The sequence below is a fragment of the Doryrhamphus excisus genome, linkage group LG5, assembly GCF_037039965.1.
Source record: "Doryrhamphus excisus strain RoL-2023G ecotype Guam linkage group LG5, RoL_Dexc_Guam_v1.1, whole genome shotgun sequence".
NCBI lineage: Eukaryota > Metazoa > Chordata > Actinopteri > Syngnathiformes > Syngnathidae > Doryrhamphus > Doryrhamphus excisus.
In genome coordinates, this window is record NC_136361.1 from 9837371 (window position 1) to 9854450 (window position 17080).

Sequence of the window (17080 nt, forward strand, 5' to 3'; positions counted from 1 at the left end):
AGAGAAGGGTACGACCGTTGGTCGAACCTCTGTTACAAGAGGTCCAATGCGGTTTTCGTCCTGGTCGTGGAACACTGGACCAGCTCTACACCCTCACGAGGATGTTTGAGGGTGCAAGGGAGTTTGCCCAACCAGTCTACATGTGTTCTGTGGATCTGGAAAAGGCATTCGACCGTGTCCCTCGTGGCGTCCTTTGGGGGGTGCTCCGGGAGTATGGGATTGGTGGCACGCTACTACGTGCTATCCAGTCCTTGTACAAACGGGGCAGGAGTCTGGTTCGCATTGCCAGTAGTAAGTCGAGCCTGTTTCCGGTAAACGTTGGCATCCGCCAAGGCTGCCCTTTGTCACCGATTCTGTTCACAATTTTCATGGACAGAATTTCTAGGTGCAGCCAAGGTGTTGAGGGAGTCCGGTTCGGGGGCCTTAGAATCTAATCTCTGCTATTTGCAGATGATGTGGTTCTTATGGCTTCTTCGGGCTGCGACCTTCAGCGTTTACTGGGACGGTTTGCATCTGAGTGTGAAGCGTCTGGGATGAGACTCAGTACCTCCAAATCGGAAAGTCGGAAAAGGGTGGAGTGCTCCCTCCGGGTTGGGAATGAGGTCCTGCCCCAGGTGGAGGAGTTTAAGTATCTCAGGGTCTTGTTCACAAGTGAGGAAAAGTGGGAGCGTGAGGTCGACAGACGGATCGGTGCAGCCTCGGCAGTAATGCGGTCGCTGTACCGGACCGTCGTGGTGAAATGAGAGCTGAGCCAGAGGGCAAAGCTCTCAATTTACTGGTCGATCTATGTTCCCACCCTCACCTATGGTCATGAGCTTTGGGTCATGACCGAAAGAATGAGATGGCGGATACAGGCGGCTGAAATGAGTTTCCTCCGTAGGGTAGCTGGACTCACCCTAAGAGATAGGGTGAGGACCTCAGCCATCCGGGAGAGGCTCAGAGTAGAGCCGCTTCTCCTTCACATCGAGAGGAGTCAGTTGAGATGGCTCGGGCATCTAGTCCGGATGCCTCCCGGACGCCTCCCTGGTGAGGTGTTCTGGGCATGCCCAGCCGGGAAAAGGCCCAGGGGCAGACCCAGGACTCGCTGGAAGGATTATGTCTCACAGCTGGCCTGGGAACGCCTTGGTGTCCTCCCGGTGGAGCTGGAGGAGGTGGCCGGGGACCGGGAAGTCTGGGTTTCCCTACTAACACTGCTGCCCATGCGACCCGGACCCGGATAAGCGGAGGAAAATGGATGGATGGATGGATGGCAACGGAGAGTGTACTCATTGTATGCCAAGTACATCTCTTCCATTCTCCTTGCGAGTCCGAGTACATCTCAACCGTTCTCCTCGCGAGCAAAATTGATAACTGTTGCCTTCTTTTATTGTTAAGGTGCTTAGACCTGACAGAAATCAATACAGAACGGTATATCTTTTAAATGTCTTCTGAAGGATCCGAGTGTCCCGAAGCGATCAAAAAGTCATCAAACGATTGCAGCCACCAGTCCCAGGGCACTGCGGGTTCCCCAGGGGCGGACAGAAACGCCGGCGGCGGCAATAAAGCCAAAGAAGACATCCTTGTTCGCCGAATGTGGTGTCTGTGCACTAGAATAACCACAACGTGTCGTGTGCTTAACGTAACTGTTTACTTCCACCAAGACACTTTACGTTAACTGTTACACTTGACTGCCAAACCTTAAAGGAACAGTAACCCTTCATAAACCACACACTCATGTATGAACATAACACCTACCTCACTTCTCATCACCTGCCTCTCCCTCTCTCTCACTCTGTCTCGCTCCCTTTCTCTCGCTCTCTCGACTTGGAGTTGACACACAAGTATTATCAGCTGAAGTCGCTACACGTCAATAAATTATCATATTAATTAGCCATGTGCGCATTGTTTATGTGGAGTGAATACAGCTGCAATTAATTACCATATTAAGTAGTATGTGCCTTAGACTTAAAACTCTGACTTGTTTTTTTTTATTGGTGACATTTTTACTGGGGCACTGCAGATCAATACTGGGACGTGCCCCAGTGAAATCTGTCTGGCGACGCCGAGGCCTTTTGGCACCTGGTGAACAAAAGGCGTTTATTCCAGTGGGACAAGGACCTTTGACATCTCATCTTTACAACCTTACAGAGATTGACTCATGGGCCGACAATGTGTCAGTGCTGGAGTTATCAGGCCCTGAACCATAACCCTTACCCCAAACCCAAGTCTGCAACAATGCACTGCTTTCTGTTGGCTTCCTATGATAACTCCAGCACTGACACATTGTCGGTCCATGAGTCAATCTCTGCAAGGTTGTAAAGATGAGATGTCAAAGTTCCTAGTCCACGTTTAGTCCACTTGACTAAATGTCTTTTGTTCACCAGGGGCTGAAAGGACTGTGCGAAACAGAATTTGATTCGTCCAGTAATGTCACACACTCACCACTATATTTCCCTCCTTGGCCGCCAGATGGCGTAATCCCTCTGTAGTTCACCACCATGTCAAGAGGTACTGACTGGTCTAATGACTAATGTCTAATTTTGCATCACGGATATTGATCAGGTTAATTTCTTGGCATGCAATTGTTTTGTTGTGAAGCATCGTGTTACCGTAGAGGGACACAAACCCAAGAAAGTCGAATACAAATTGAAAAATTATCTTGGAATATAATGAAATAAAAATGAAGTGTACTTGTAAACCATTTAACATGCCTTACCTCGATAATCCTGGTGCTGTCCCCTGTGTTGATGATCATGGAGATGTCCTCACTGCCGGCACATGCCGCAAATGAAAGTATGTGCTCACCTGGTGATCAAATACACATACAAACCAATTCTAAGACATGTTGGGCTCTATTTTTGTAGACCAGGCGCAGGGGCGGCCAACGGGGTCGGGCCAGCGCACTTTGCAATTTTTGTAAGTAGCGCAGTCCGATGCAGAGTGGCACACCCAAAGAGGGAGGAGAGAAGAGGTGAAAGGGTTTAACACCCAATTAATATAGTGTCAGTTATCACCCTTATATCCATTTGCTTAGACAATAGAAACTGTTTGAATGTGCTAAGAAGAAATGTTCCTGTGACCGTGATCAGAGACCCCCAGCAATCCCCAGGTCTTGGAGGTGCCTGGATGCGCCAACAGCGACCCTGCAGATGTTCATGTTAATCCTGCAAGAATATGCCAAGATAAGAACTCATAAAACAATAAAAGTAATTACTCTCACATACATATACACACACACACAGACAAACAAATACAGCTCGTGCAACTGCCTTCTCCACCCCCCCTTAAAGTTGCACGACCATGTAGTAGGGACCCCCGAAAGAGAATAAAAAGAGAGGAGTGTGAACTGCATATTCAGAGTGGAGCGGCATGTTACTGGGTATGTGGTTTCATCTCCTCGCTGCGAGTAACTTTGAATATTGTTGTCTGTCTCTTCTGTATTTCTGTATTTAAGTGTTTTTACAAGTGTCACAGGAGTTTGAACCTGACATTTACTTGGTCCTTTGAGCCGGGTCCCAAGACACCTGAGGAGTCCAGTCGTGGAGCAGACGACACAGAAAGACCGTGACCACGGCAGGCAAAACCCTTTGGCGGGCTGTCTTCTCAGTTCAACACATGGAAGCTGAAGATTGACGGGATACCGACAGAAGAGAAGACAACAAACAGTAAGACACTTTTGATCAGAGTGTGAGTGAAAGGGCGTCGTCCCTTTGTGTTAAAGCAGGGGTGGGAAAAACGGAGACCTGGGGACCGCATGCAGCCCACTAAGGATTCTTGACCCCTGGAACTGAGTGCGGCCCATGAGTCAATAAGGTTTGTCACCTGGTCCTAAAGCCTTGTGTATACTGGTTGCTGGCAAGCAAGAGACGGACTCGGCAGTTTTCTGTAGGAAGACGGACTATGTGACTTTTGCAGTCGAACTCGGCAGTGTTTCCTACTGTAGGAAAACTGAGTTGTCTTGTGGAATGAGACGGAGTTGACAGTCTTTTGTAATAAGACGTAGTTGGCAGTCTTTCACAATAAGACGGAGTTGGCAGTCTTTTGTAAGAATACGGAGTTGACAGTCATGATAGGCTAGGAAAGGAGAGCCTCCGCGGTGAAAGACCTTTTGGGGGTTTGAATGTGAAAACGTTTTCAAAGTAGGAATGAGTGTGCGAATGGGAGATTTTCAGTCTTCATATTAAAGGGTGAGAAAAAGAGTAAGTCTTTGAGGAAGCAGAGGTAAGAATTCTCCGCCCTCACCGGGGCAGAAGCTCGAGAATTACCTCAAAGAAAAGTTCATTATTGTCTCACTGACAAACAACCCTGTTGTTAGTTGTCCCTGGGAAGCTCATCACAACAGGGACCAAATTATTCCCAAGATGGAAAATAAAAGTGGGAAACCAGTGTAAGGATTGGTGTTACGTTTTTCACCGCCAACCAACCAAAATAAAACATCTAGAAATATGGATTAATAGGTATGGTTTTGACGGACAATTATTATCCCTAAATTGATTAAATTGCAACAGAATATTGCGAAAAGAACAAGAATAAAACAAAAAAATGCAAAAAGCTGGATATGATGACATATCATATTGGAAGGAGCTGACAGAGAGAAGGCATAAAGGCGAGGCAAAGATGAAGGAAGAAAAGAAGGCGAGAGAAAAAGCAGAAAGTGAAGGTTGTAGAAAGGAAGAGTTACAAAACACAGTAAGGGAAGTTTTACTTCAGGAGTATCAGAAAGATGAAGGAAAAGTAAGTGAGGAGAAAGACACAGACAAGTTTTATACACGAAAGGAAGATAACGAAAATACAGTTATGTTTACCAAAAGAGTGAGCAGCAGTAGTCAAAATCAAGGTGTAGTAGGTGGACAATCACAATTGTATCCACAGTTCCCTGAACCCCCACATTATGACAACCACGGTGCCAGACCATCAGCACCATACCCACTCCTGACAAGAGCTAAACCTCTTTGTGTTGAGTGGTCGAAACAGATGGGAAAAGTATTTTCTCCTCAATCCCACCTAGGGTTTCACCGGAAATCAATGCGTTTCAATGATAGAGGTACCAAAAAAGAATGTAGCCAATATTGAACGTCTACAACCCTAGTGTATCATACATGGACACAGGATGATGTAAAAAAAGCCTTAGATGGGGGTCACACCTGTAATGGAGGATGCCGTAAGATTTATTACAGACATGAACAACTTGAGAATGTCATACCACCTGAATGGAACAGAAGTACAACAAGTGTGGATGACAGCCTTAGGGCCAAGGTGGTGTCTGTGTAAAGGAAATTGGAGCCCCACATAGTATGGCAATGGCCAACCTGCCCATGATGACCCCACATTGGAGCAAAGAATCCATCAGTTGGAAGAGAGAGTCCTAACAAAGTTTAGGAGAAGGGCAATTTACTCAACGATAGGACAATGCAAACAAAAGAATGATGAATCATTTGATGAGTATATACTGCGTATGATTACCGTATTCAAACAACGTAGTGGCTTTATTGAGGATGATGAACCCACAGGCCCATATCAACAACAGTTGAAGAACGTGATACATGCTAATTAAAATCCTGGTATAAAAGGGTGGGTTGATAAACATTTCATCGGAATGCCCACAACAACTATGGCAGACTACATCACGCATGCGCAGCACGCAGAAAGGTGTTAAGCAACAAAAATAAGATGCAAAAAATAGACACCTTTGTTACAGAAAACGGAGAAATCCTCTTCCAGAGAAAGAGGTAGAGGAAGAGGAAGGGGTCGAGGAACAGGTACACAGAATATACAACACCCTCCCAACACTACTGGGTGTTGGAATTGCGGTGAGGAAGGTCACTTCTCCCGTGATTGTGACAAAGGCCAGTTCAGAAGGCCAAAAGACCAAAAGCCATATTCAGCATGACTAGGTGTGTCTAAACTAATACAATCAGAACCAAATGATGAACCAGTAGTAGAGATATTTGCCTTTGAACATCCCAGACTGGATTCTCAGGCGTCCACTTTAGAGGCTTATAAGCAACACTGCCATCAAAACCTATTCTTATAATTGAAAATGACGTTTTAATAGCTGTCTACTACAGTTACCATCATGCGTGAAAGGGTTAAAAGAGTACTGGTAGGAAGTACGATTCTAGCACTTCCTGATTACAGCAAAACATTTATACAAACAGTAGATTGGAAAGGTCATTACATGACCTCAGTCTCACTACAAGAATATGGTACAAAGAAACGACCAATAGGGTACTATTCTTCTAAGCTAGATGCAGTAGCATGCGCCATGCACATTGTGTGCGGGCTGTAATAGCAGCATCTATAGCCGTGGAAACAAGTGCAAACATTGTATTGTTCCATCCACTCATACTGAAAGTACCTAATGCAGTTTCCACCCTGCTATTACAGACTAACATGACATTTTTGTCTCTTGCTAGACATCTGTCTTGCATGGCAACACGTTTGTCCCAACCACGCTAAAAACTCGAGTGATTCACCACGCGATTCACCACACTCAACCCACCTACCCTTCTACCACTCCCTGAGGTATGATAACATTAACGGGAAAAAACAGTAACTCATGCAGGATTGTTAACGGCATTACTAGAAGCAGTACAATTACCAAAACAAATTGCTGTATGTAAATGCATGACACATACAAATAATACCGAGCCGATATTTTTAGGGAATGCATTCGCTGATAAAATGGTAAAACAAGCGGAACTAAAGGAACTGAACCATCTTAAGACTGAAAAATTACAAGTAGACTTTGAAGATACTGGCAGACATGGAACAACAGAGTCAAAAACAGCCTCCTTCACCCCATTATCTTTATTGCCTTATGAGTTTAGTGTTCCAATGAGTAAATGATCGTAAATGCCTGAGATCATCCTGGCCTTTTGGTTCTCCCACAATGATCTCTGCAAAGATAACACAAGACGCAGCACAGGCTGCTGTGTCCTGACCTTCTACTAACTTTACTGGCGGTTAACTGGTACTGACCACAGTTTAACTTGGTACTCATCTAATCTGCATGGAATATATTTTCAATGAAACAGAATTAGACTACAGCAGTCTCTTTGTAAATCAACTTGTAAGGAAAATACCTAACGTGAGGTGTCACCTTCCTGTCAAAGCTGCTGTAAATAATAAAATATAAAGATATTTTCATAAAGTTGGATGGTCTGTAGTGGTACCACCATGTGACAGAGAAAAGTCTTGTCTCTGACTTCTGCTCAGGCCAGCAGATGCCACATTCCACTACATTCCACTACAAAAGTGCTGATGTATGGAATCTCAACCCGGAACATCCCAGATCAGCAAAGTCGTTTATATATCTGCACAAATCAAGTACAGTCGCTTTGAATTTCACAGCTTCATGGGTTTTTCAAAATATAAAATAATAAAAAAATAATGCTGATTTGTGGTTGAATAAATGAAGTAAAATACAAATATAAGGCATTCCGAAGATTCAATGGAAGATGTTGTGATATGTAGTATTGTGCACTGGTTAGTAGGTGTCACTAATGTTACCGTAATGTCGGGTGAGACACAGGCAGCACATTTTTATTGCAGGATTCAACAATCTGACAACAGACATAATCCCTAACACAAGCTAAAACTCAACTCTGAACCCCTGGCGTCACTGACCACCCCCAGCTCAGCTTCCCGAGCACAGGAACACATTCACAGCTGTACATACTGTACATGTCTGTGTTATTTCGTATTAGCAGTCAACACTTGAAACTAGCTGAGTTCAAGGAATCTATACCTCTTGTCTATCTGACTTCAAGCTGAGGGGTCAACAGGACTTTCTGATCTTGTGTTCGTGAAGTGTAGTTCAGAAAGCACCAAAATGGTTCCAAATAAGTATAGAATTGAATAGATCATATCCAGTGGCGGCTCTAGCTGTGGGGTGCCGTGAGGTGCCGTGAGGCGGACAGAAAGAAAAAAACATTTGCTTGCGTTCAGCACTAATCAAGTCAGGATGTGTTTTAATGCATGCAACAAAAAAATGGCTGCTTGTGTGATTCTTTGTTTGGTGTAAGGCAGGCAACTCCCAATCACGTCTTAAATAAAACCATTTATTTTGCACATTTATGAAATAGTAGTGACCTCTCAGACATGTAAACAGCTCAAGGCGTGGAACACACACACGCACACTCAGACTCGCGGACTAACACTTGAAGGGAAAGGTCCATTCAAGTGTTAGTCCACGTGTCACATACTCGCAATAGAAACAAAATGAAGCGTGTGCTGCCTACACGTAAACGTGAAAGTGAGGCCATCATGGATATGCAGTGGGGGATGGAGTGACCATAAATTGGAAACAAACAAAAAACATATTCATTGTCCTTGTCAAGAAAATAAAAGCGAGGAGGAGACGATAAAGTGAAATCTTGTGTGAAACAAGTCCTCATTCTCGTCCTCTGTGATGTTGTGCTCAGTCTCATCACAAGTCTTGCTTTATAGTTTTCAGCAGCTGATTTTGTCTTTGAAATGTCAGCCTCAAGCAGAAGTGGCCGTGTGTACAGGTTGCGGATGTTACACCTCCACCTGACCCTGACTGAGATGGGCTTTCAGCTGCTGGGCTGCACTGAAGATCTTCCTCTGATGGCCCAGCAGGTTCACGCCAAGATTCTGGATGTCTCTGCAGGCCAGGGGAGAATGTTGAGAGAACTTTACACCAACAATTACTTTCAAAACCACAAAGATGAAGCAACCGTCTGGTTTTATCGACTCAAAAATGCATTGCATCAGCCGGAAAAAGCAAATTACCTTATGCAGTAATCCCTCGTTTGTCACTGTTAATTGGTTTCAGACCCAACCGTGATAAGCGAATATCCACAAAGTAGGATTCCTTATTTAGAAATGAAATTTTTTCCACAGTTTTTCACATCAAAGAAAAACCTGTTTACCATCTTATAAATATGCTTTTTAACATTATTAGAGCCCTCTACACATCTTTACACTTTACAGTTTACACTCATAGAGGGAGTAACGGGAGTGCAGCGTCATGTTGTTTACGGAAACATGCTTGACACGTGTACTCCAGACACGATCACTACACTACACGGATTTACACTACTGAGATGAAGGAGACCGGTAAGAGGAAAGGAGGCGAGCTGGCAGTGTTTGTGAATGATAGCTGGTGTAACTCTGGGCACATCACTATTAAGGAGCAACTCTGCTGCAAAGACATTGAACCGTTGTTATCGCAATAGCGGCGTATATCCCCCCTCTGCTAACACCAATGCGGACTGTGACGTCACCCACTCTGTCGCGGGCTGGCTACAGACGCAACATCCGCATACCCTCCTTCTTCTCTCTGGAGATTTCAACCATGCCTCCACTCAACTCACCTTCACCCAGTATGTACGAATTGAACCTTGGTCTCCTAGCTGTGAGGTCTGCGCGCTAACCACTTGACTTGTTTATACACTGATTTTTAAAATGAATGAATTCTAATTCAATTCCAATCAATTCAAGTGGATTCAAGTGATAGCGTGTGAAGTGTTGTACTGACTCCATGGCGAGGCGGCTGACTCGGTCAAGTGTGTCCAGGTGTGCTCTGTCAAACTCATCCTGGTATCTCTCCATCCTCAGTGCTCTCAGCCAATCACCGACTGTGGCTACTGATGAAAAGTCAGTGGGGGTGGGGCTGAGCAGCGGCTGTGAGCAGCTCCTGCAAAGGTAAACAACAGAAATATGACATTTTCCTTAAATGGTGCTATTTTCTTTGATGCACGATTAACGTGCGCACGTCCCATTTGGCCCTCGGCCAACGTGTTGTGTGAGGAATCGCATCGGCAGCTGTTGTTGTAGAACTAGGAACTGCCAGCTTTGGGCTTGGAGCCGCTCGTTACCAGCATAGCTGATGACCAGTATTTGGAGGCTACAATGGATATAAATAGCATTACCGAGAGCACTAATGGGGGAAACATTTTCAACATGTCAGTAAAACATACCTACATTAACTATATTAATCTAATTTATTATGAATTGTTCAAATCTATGACAGGCACAACATCAAATTAAAAGCACAAACTGAATACCATCCAGCATCTACCAGAGCCTGGAGTTCGTGAGTCAGAGAGGTCATAAGCCCTTATCTTGCTGTATTCCCACGTAGCATTTGGGGTGAAATAAAAAGGCTAAAAATACAGTACAGCAGGCTATCTGTGCAACATAGGAGAATGTTGAAGGCGCCGTTCAAAGACCATAAAACAGTTTTATTAACACAACAATAATAATAAACAAAGGTCAGGAGGAGTAAATCGTTTTAAACAGGTGATTTTTGAATTGTGATTTGAAGGTGTCAACAGAGTCCAGTAAACGAATGTGTAGTGGTCCTCGGCATTCCTCTGGCTTGGTCACCCTTCAATTTTAACTGCACTTTAGGCACTCAGTTCTGGGGGGGGTCTGGGCAGGCATGGGACCCACCATTGCTCAACTTCCCTCCATACACACACATACGTACACCACACACATAGGTCAGCCCTATGGGGGCATGCCTATTTTTAATTGCACAATCTACACAATACCATCATCACACACACAGGCGTAGCGGGCTGGACCGGAGAGCCTTCTGCCAACCCCCGCGATTGGTCCGCTGGCTGCTGGGGCTTGGCGGCTCGCTCGGGGTGCCCTGGGCTGCAGGATAATTTGGTCTGGTCTGCCTAGCCTTCCTGGGGGTCCCACTGGAACCAGCTGATGCCGGGGCTTGCCCTAGGGTCATGGTTGGCTCTACCTCCCTCGGTCTGTCCTGGGTCGCGGGCACCAATGTGCCCTTGAGGGGGCGTTCGCCGGCCTCCAGGCAGTGGGGTCCGTGCTGCTGGTGGCCTGAAGTCTACAGTGGTGGCTTGGAGTTGCTGCGCTGTGGTGGCTGCTGCGGGGACCGGGCTGTGTGTTCGGAGGGGGCCTGATCTTGCTCATGGGGACGGGGGCTTGGGTGGCATGTGGGGATGGGGGGCATGCTCCTCGCAGTAGGGCCTGCTGGGGGGACGGTGCTCTACCGGGCGTTTGGGTGTCTGCTGCCACTGGTCCTATGCTCTGCTGCATCGCTGTCCCTGTCCTTGCCCATCCCCAGTCTTGCCTTAGGGCTCGTCGGGGATGGTTCTCCGGTGGATGGTGAGGTCCGTCGGTGTCCTTGCGCTGGTCTTGACTCCTCGGCTCTGGTGCTTGGCCTCCTCATGACTTGGAGCTATGGCTTTCCCTCATGGGGGTGAGCTGCCCGGCGGGTGTCGGCCGGCACGGTGGAGCGCCTTACTACTCGCCTGCACGCCCCTCCGCTTTCTCATGTGTGGGCCTCCTCCCCTCGCCCGCTCTTTTGTCTGCCACACTGCGCAGGGCGTTCCATCTCTGCCACCCGGTCCTCCATGGGGCGGTGTGCCTGGGCCTCTTCTGTCCTGGCCGGGGCGGTCCTATGTCGGTGGTCAGGCCTGGGGTTACCTGGGGCGGGCCGGGTTCCGCTTCCTGTGGGTGTGTGTGTGGGGGGGGGCGCCTCCGACCGTGGACGGGCTTCCTTCCGGTTGGTGGGGGCGCCCTTGTGCCTGCAGGTGTGTGGCCTTCGATGCCCTTCTGCCCTAGTGGGGTATGGTCTCCCGCTGGTCTCGGGGGTGCGGCTCTCCTCCGGCCTGCTGGCGCCCTGTGGCCGGTTGGGATTGCTCCTCCATGGCCTCTTGCTGGTCTCTTCGGGGAGTTGCTTCGGGGGCGGGTCTTGGGGAGTCAGCCCTGGCTTTGCCCACACCCACGGGGCCGGAGGATCTCTGGCGGTGGGGGCTTGACCTGGCTGTGCGGGGCGGGGTTTGCTGGGTGGTAGAAGGCAGTCTCTCTCCTTTTGTCATTCTCAGTGACAATTACGCATTCACACACTCGCATTCACATACACGAGCACACTTACGCACACATATATGAATGTATACACAGAAGTACACACCTCCATATGGACACTCACAGCACATGGGTGCTTCTCTACACAATCTACCATCTTATCCTTGATGTCTATATGCTATTGGTATGCTATTATTACAGTAATAATGATGTCAAGCAGTGAGATTTTAATTACTGTAACTGTATGGCAGTAATTATGTTTACTATCACGGTTCATGTCCTCATTGTTACTATTGCTACTGGTAAGTTGGACTGTTTCATTTCACTGATATCATCTCCATTGTGACCCTTAGCCATCATTGGCATTTAACTGTTCTGTTTGTCTCTGTTGTTGTTATGGGAATTCTTGTAGCTGCAGTTTTTGGCTCTCTCTCTACTGCCCCCCAGTTTCTCTTCTTCTTTTCTGTGTTTCTTCTTGCTCCGGTCCGGTCGCTCCAAATGCGCATAACAAAAACATCAAATAATGGCAAATAAAATTTCATGGTACAGGGAAGTTGTAGCCAACACCTTTCCTGAGGGGGTGGAGAGCAGGGCAGTGGAAGATGAACAGAGTGAGCGAGATGGAATGTGGGGGGGAGATCAGGTTGAGCAAGTATGGGGGCGCAAAATTATGGAGTGCTTTGAAGGTTATCGGGAGGAGTTTGAGGAGTTTGAACTGGAAGCCAATGGACGTTAAAGGGAACGGATGAAATGTGGTCAGAATATCTAGTGTTGGTTATAATTGTGGCAGCGCAGTTTTGAATCAGCTGTAGTTGATGGATGAGTTTCTGTGGAAGACCAGTCAGAAGGGCATTGCGGTAATCCAGGCGAGAAGTGGCCAATCATTAACAAGGATTTCAACTAAGTGTTGGGAAAGAGAGGGTTGGAGATGTTTGCAGATATGAAAGAAAGCTGAGCTTGAGATATTGTTTATGTGGGATTTAAAGGAGAGTGTGTTGTCAAGAATGAGTCCAAGGCTCTTAACTTAATAGTAGGAACAGTCTGACGGTCAGATAGTCCATAAGGACCGTGGGGCTCTGTCTGTTGAGGAGGGCTTAGTTGAGATATCAATCTGGGTTTCATCAGCATAGCAATGAATGTGGATGCCAAAAGAACAAAAAATTTTATGAATGAGAGCTGTTTCAGTACTGTGATAGGGCCGAAAACCTGACTGAGAGGGCTTGAAGAGATTGTTAGTTAGTAGATGGTCCTGGAGTTGAGCAGCTACTACACTCTGGTAGCTTGGAGATAATCGGAAGGTAGCCATTTAGAACATGGGGATCATGGCAGAATTAAGAGCATATTTGGAGATCTAAGTACATTTGGAGATGTACATGGAGACCTGTCTTTTTGTGGAAGCGTTCCAGGCAGCGGCCCGTGGTCTTGAGTTTACGGAGGTCAGGATTGAACCAGGGTCTGTGGAAGGAAACTATGCGAGTTTTTAGAGGGTGCGGAGTGGAGAATGGCATAGTAAAGGTTGACCGACTCATTAGCAGTCAAAGTATGACAGGTGGTGGTAACAGGTTAATTATGTGGAAATAGCAAGTTAAGTTCTGTAGTATTGATGTTCTTAATGTTACGGAACGATTTTGTACGCTTACAGGAGTGGGGAACAGAATTTATGATCAGAGAGGAAAGCTTAGCAGATGAAAAATTAAAAGGAAGAATACCTGAGAGGCAGACCAAGTCCTAAATGTGATCTTTGTTGTGAGATTGATTTGAATGAAAAAAGTAATCGGGCTGTTGCCAGGTTTCAGTTAAGGATATGATGTCAAGGTTGTGATCAGTTGGCCTACATTGCCAAAATTGACATTCCTTGACATAAAATTTTAGGTAGTTATTGTTGTAGTTGCGTATATAATGGTTTACCACAGACATGCACACCACCACTTATTATAGATAAAAAAATAATTTATGTGATTAAATGTGATTAATTATGAGTTAACTATGGACAAAATGTATTGATTTAAATCGATATTCATTGTTGTTTATTGTGTATGACTCACCGGGCAAAGTCAGTTTTTAGAGACACGGGATGCCTGATGAGTCTGTCCAAGGAGGACAGAATGGACTCGAAACCTGGACGTTCCCCACGCTCGGCCTGCCAACACTGAAGCATCAGAGAGTGGAGGGCTGAGGGGCAGCTGGTGGGCGCCGGGAGGCGATATTGGTCTGCTACAGCCTTCATGACCTGCAATAAGACAAACACCCCCGTCTTCAATAAATACAATAAAGTTTTCATTCATTTGTGTAGGATTCGGGTTTTTGAAAAATGATTACCAAAAATATGCCTCGGTTTTTGTACAGCCAAATAAAGTATCCACATGTTAGCGACAGTCAGAAAGCATTGATCAAGTACACCGGCTAAGTAAGATGATGCTAAAGAAAGATTTAAGGGTCAGAACTCTGATCAAGAAGATGACGAAACGTAGGAGGGTAGCATCTGTTTCAATCATGGAAAGGTTCCTTGGTAACACAGGTTGCAGAGGAGTGGTTTCAGATTGCACCTGTTGCTGAAGTTTAAATGTACCCTTAAACATTGTAATATTTAGAGAAAAAAGTCCATCATTTTAGTAGCATAAAGTTGAAATAGTAAAGACAAATATTTTTGTAAAAGGGGCTGCCTGGCAACCGAGTGGTTAGCACGCATGCCTCACAGCTAGGAGACTCAATTCCACCCTCGGCCATCTCTGTGTGGAGTTTGCATGTTCTCCCCGTGCATGCGTGGGTTTTCTCCGGGTACTTCGGTTTCCTCCCATATTCCAAAAACATGCTCGGCTAATTGGCGACTCCAAATTGTCCATAGGTATGAATGTGAGTGTGAATGGTTGTTTGTCTATATGTGCCCTGGGATTGGCTGCCGACCAGTCCAGGGTGTAACCGCCCGAAGACAGCTGGGATAGGCTCCAGCAACCCCCGCGACCCTTGTGAGGATAAGCGGTAGAAAATGAATGAATTTTTGTAAAAGTTGCAATACTATGAGGGAAAAAAAAACAAACAATGTAGTTTTTTAAAAAATTAGGTTGTGGAAATGCATGTTCTCCCTGTGCGTGGGTTTTCTCCAGGTACTCTGCTTTCCTTCACATTCCAAAAATAGCCTCATCGACGACTCAAAATTGTCCATAGGTATGAATGTGAGTGAGAATGGTTGTTTGTCTATATGTGCCCTGCCATTGGCTGGCAACCAGTCCTGGGTGTACCGCACCTCTTGCCGAAAAACAGCTGGCATAGGCTCCAGCATACCCGCCACCCTAATGAGGATAAGCGGCATAGAAGATAGACGGATTGAAATATTTGGACTATTAAAGAAAACAGGTGCAAAAGTGGGGAAAAAAGGAACAAATAATGAATATTAATACTATGTTTTTTCACCAACATGACAAAGCTGAAATGAAATATACTGTATATAACTCCATAGCATACATAGTGTACACGTGTTGCTTTACAAACTATAACAGTGGCAAAGTTGCAGCCTTTCACTTTTCCAATGTGGCCCTCATCGGGGAAACCTCTGGACATGCCTGATGAACATTTTTCATCTCTTTAAATTTGGTGGGTGTGGCTTATATTCAGGTGCGCTCAGCATCAGAAAAGCAGGAAAAGCATTTGTCTCTCGCTCCTGTTTTTCAAAACTAAAATTCTGATTTAGAGATGGCATAAAAACAAATCTAAACAAAACAATCTGTCATCATTGACCTTCATACTCACTTCCTGATTACTCATGTCCCAGTATGGACGCTCTCCATAAGACATAACTTCCCACATCAGAATGCCGAAGCTCCACACGTCGCTTGCGGAGCTGAACTTGCGATGTTGAAAGGCTTCTGGTGCCGTCCACCTGACTGGAATCCTACTCCCCTAATGCACGACAACACAGGTACAACAGAAAACATGCTGATTCCTGGTTTAATTAATCCAGAAACATGCGTATTAAAGCAAAATGTAGCCATTCCAGCATAAAAATTGCTAAGTCAAATAGAAATATAAGGCATAAAGAAGATGCATTCAAACTGTGAATGTAGTGAATGTACCTACACTGGCGACTGGTCTGCTTTTATTGCAGGTTTAAATGATCACACAACAGGCACAATAATAAGTACGCATAAGTACAATAAGGATTTTATTTCATGTCTATAGGGCTCCAATAATTTTTAAAAAGTGTATTTCTATGCTCCAACTATGGTAAATGGTAAATAAACTTGTATAGCATTTAGAAAGATGGAATCCTACTTGGTGGAAATTCAAGTATCAAATTCAGGTATATATTGGGTGTAAAGGAGAAATGAGTGTAAGTGGAATGTTGTGATACACCAGCACACGCACCAGTGAGGCTGTGTATGTTGGCATGTTGTGGTCCAAGCTCCTCATGAGTCGGGACAACCCAAAGTCGGACACCTTGCACACCAGGTTGGAGTTGACAAGTACATTCCTGGCCGCCAAGTCCCGGTGGACAAAGTTCCTCTCTGAGAGATAACGCATGCCAGCGCCGATGCCTCGGAGCATCCCAACCAGCTGGAGGACGCTGAACTGCCCCTCATTTTCCTGCAAGGATTGGCGGGAGGAAGTCGTTAAAAGGCATGTCCGGAATTGTTGATGCTGTTGTTCTTGTCTCTCTCGTTATCTCTTGTCTCCCCCCGCACGCTCCCCTCTGTTTTCTTTTTTCTTGATTTCGATCCTCTCCTGCTCTGGTCCAGTCGTTCCAAATTTGAATAACAACAAAACATTTGATGGAGTCAAATAATAATATACGTATATGACAGGGAAAGTGTAGTTTACACTTTTCCCTGGCAGAGCAAATCTGTTTAGCATGTAAGGGCATTTAGAGCAATAACACTGCCCCAATAGCTGGGCAAGACAAAAAAAAAGATTGGGTGTGTTTGATTTGCTCACCCTGAGGAAGGAATCCAAAGGCCCGTTCTCCATGAACTCTGTGATGATTCTTGGCGGGGGTACTCGGGTCACCACGCCCTCTAGCTTCAGCACGTTTGGGTGGTCAAACTGTCCCAGGACCCCCGCCTCACTGAGGAACATGCCCTTCTCTCTGTCAGATGCCCCCCAGCGCAAAGTCTTGACTGCAACTAAGACCTCCCTGCGGCCTGGTGGACGATAGCGTCCTCGAGATACTTCCCCAAACTGGGCTGTAGATGACAGGAAGTGCAAGTTAGGAAGCGTGAAAGGTATGTGCTGCAAAATAGATCAATTCCTTGGCAATAATGACAATTTCATACAACTGGCATGTAAAAAATATGAC

General features: G+C 45.8%; 1 protein-coding gene across 3 annotated transcripts in view; it reads right to left on the reverse strand.

Annotated features, from left to right (window-relative positions):
• Positions 1-5438: 5438 nt before the first annotated feature.
• ephb6 (eph receptor B6) overlaps positions 5439-17080 on the reverse strand; it is a 97121-nt gene continuing 85479 nt past the window's right edge. For all 3 annotated transcript variants that reach the window (XM_058054176.2, XM_058054177.2, XM_058054173.2), the window contains 6 exons: positions 16720-16967; positions 16153-16371; positions 15538-15687; positions 13836-14020; positions 9485-9643; positions 5439-8608 (listed from right to left, as the gene is read on the reverse strand). In XM_058054176.2, the coding sequence (XP_057910159.2) occupies positions 8503-8608; positions 9485-9643; positions 13836-14020; positions 15538-15687; positions 16153-16371; positions 16720-16967 (1067 nt within the window). In that variant the 3' untranslated portion in view covers positions 5439-8502. The remainder of the gene's footprint in view (positions 8609-9484; positions 9644-13835; positions 14021-15537; positions 15688-16152; positions 16372-16719; positions 16968-17080) is intronic.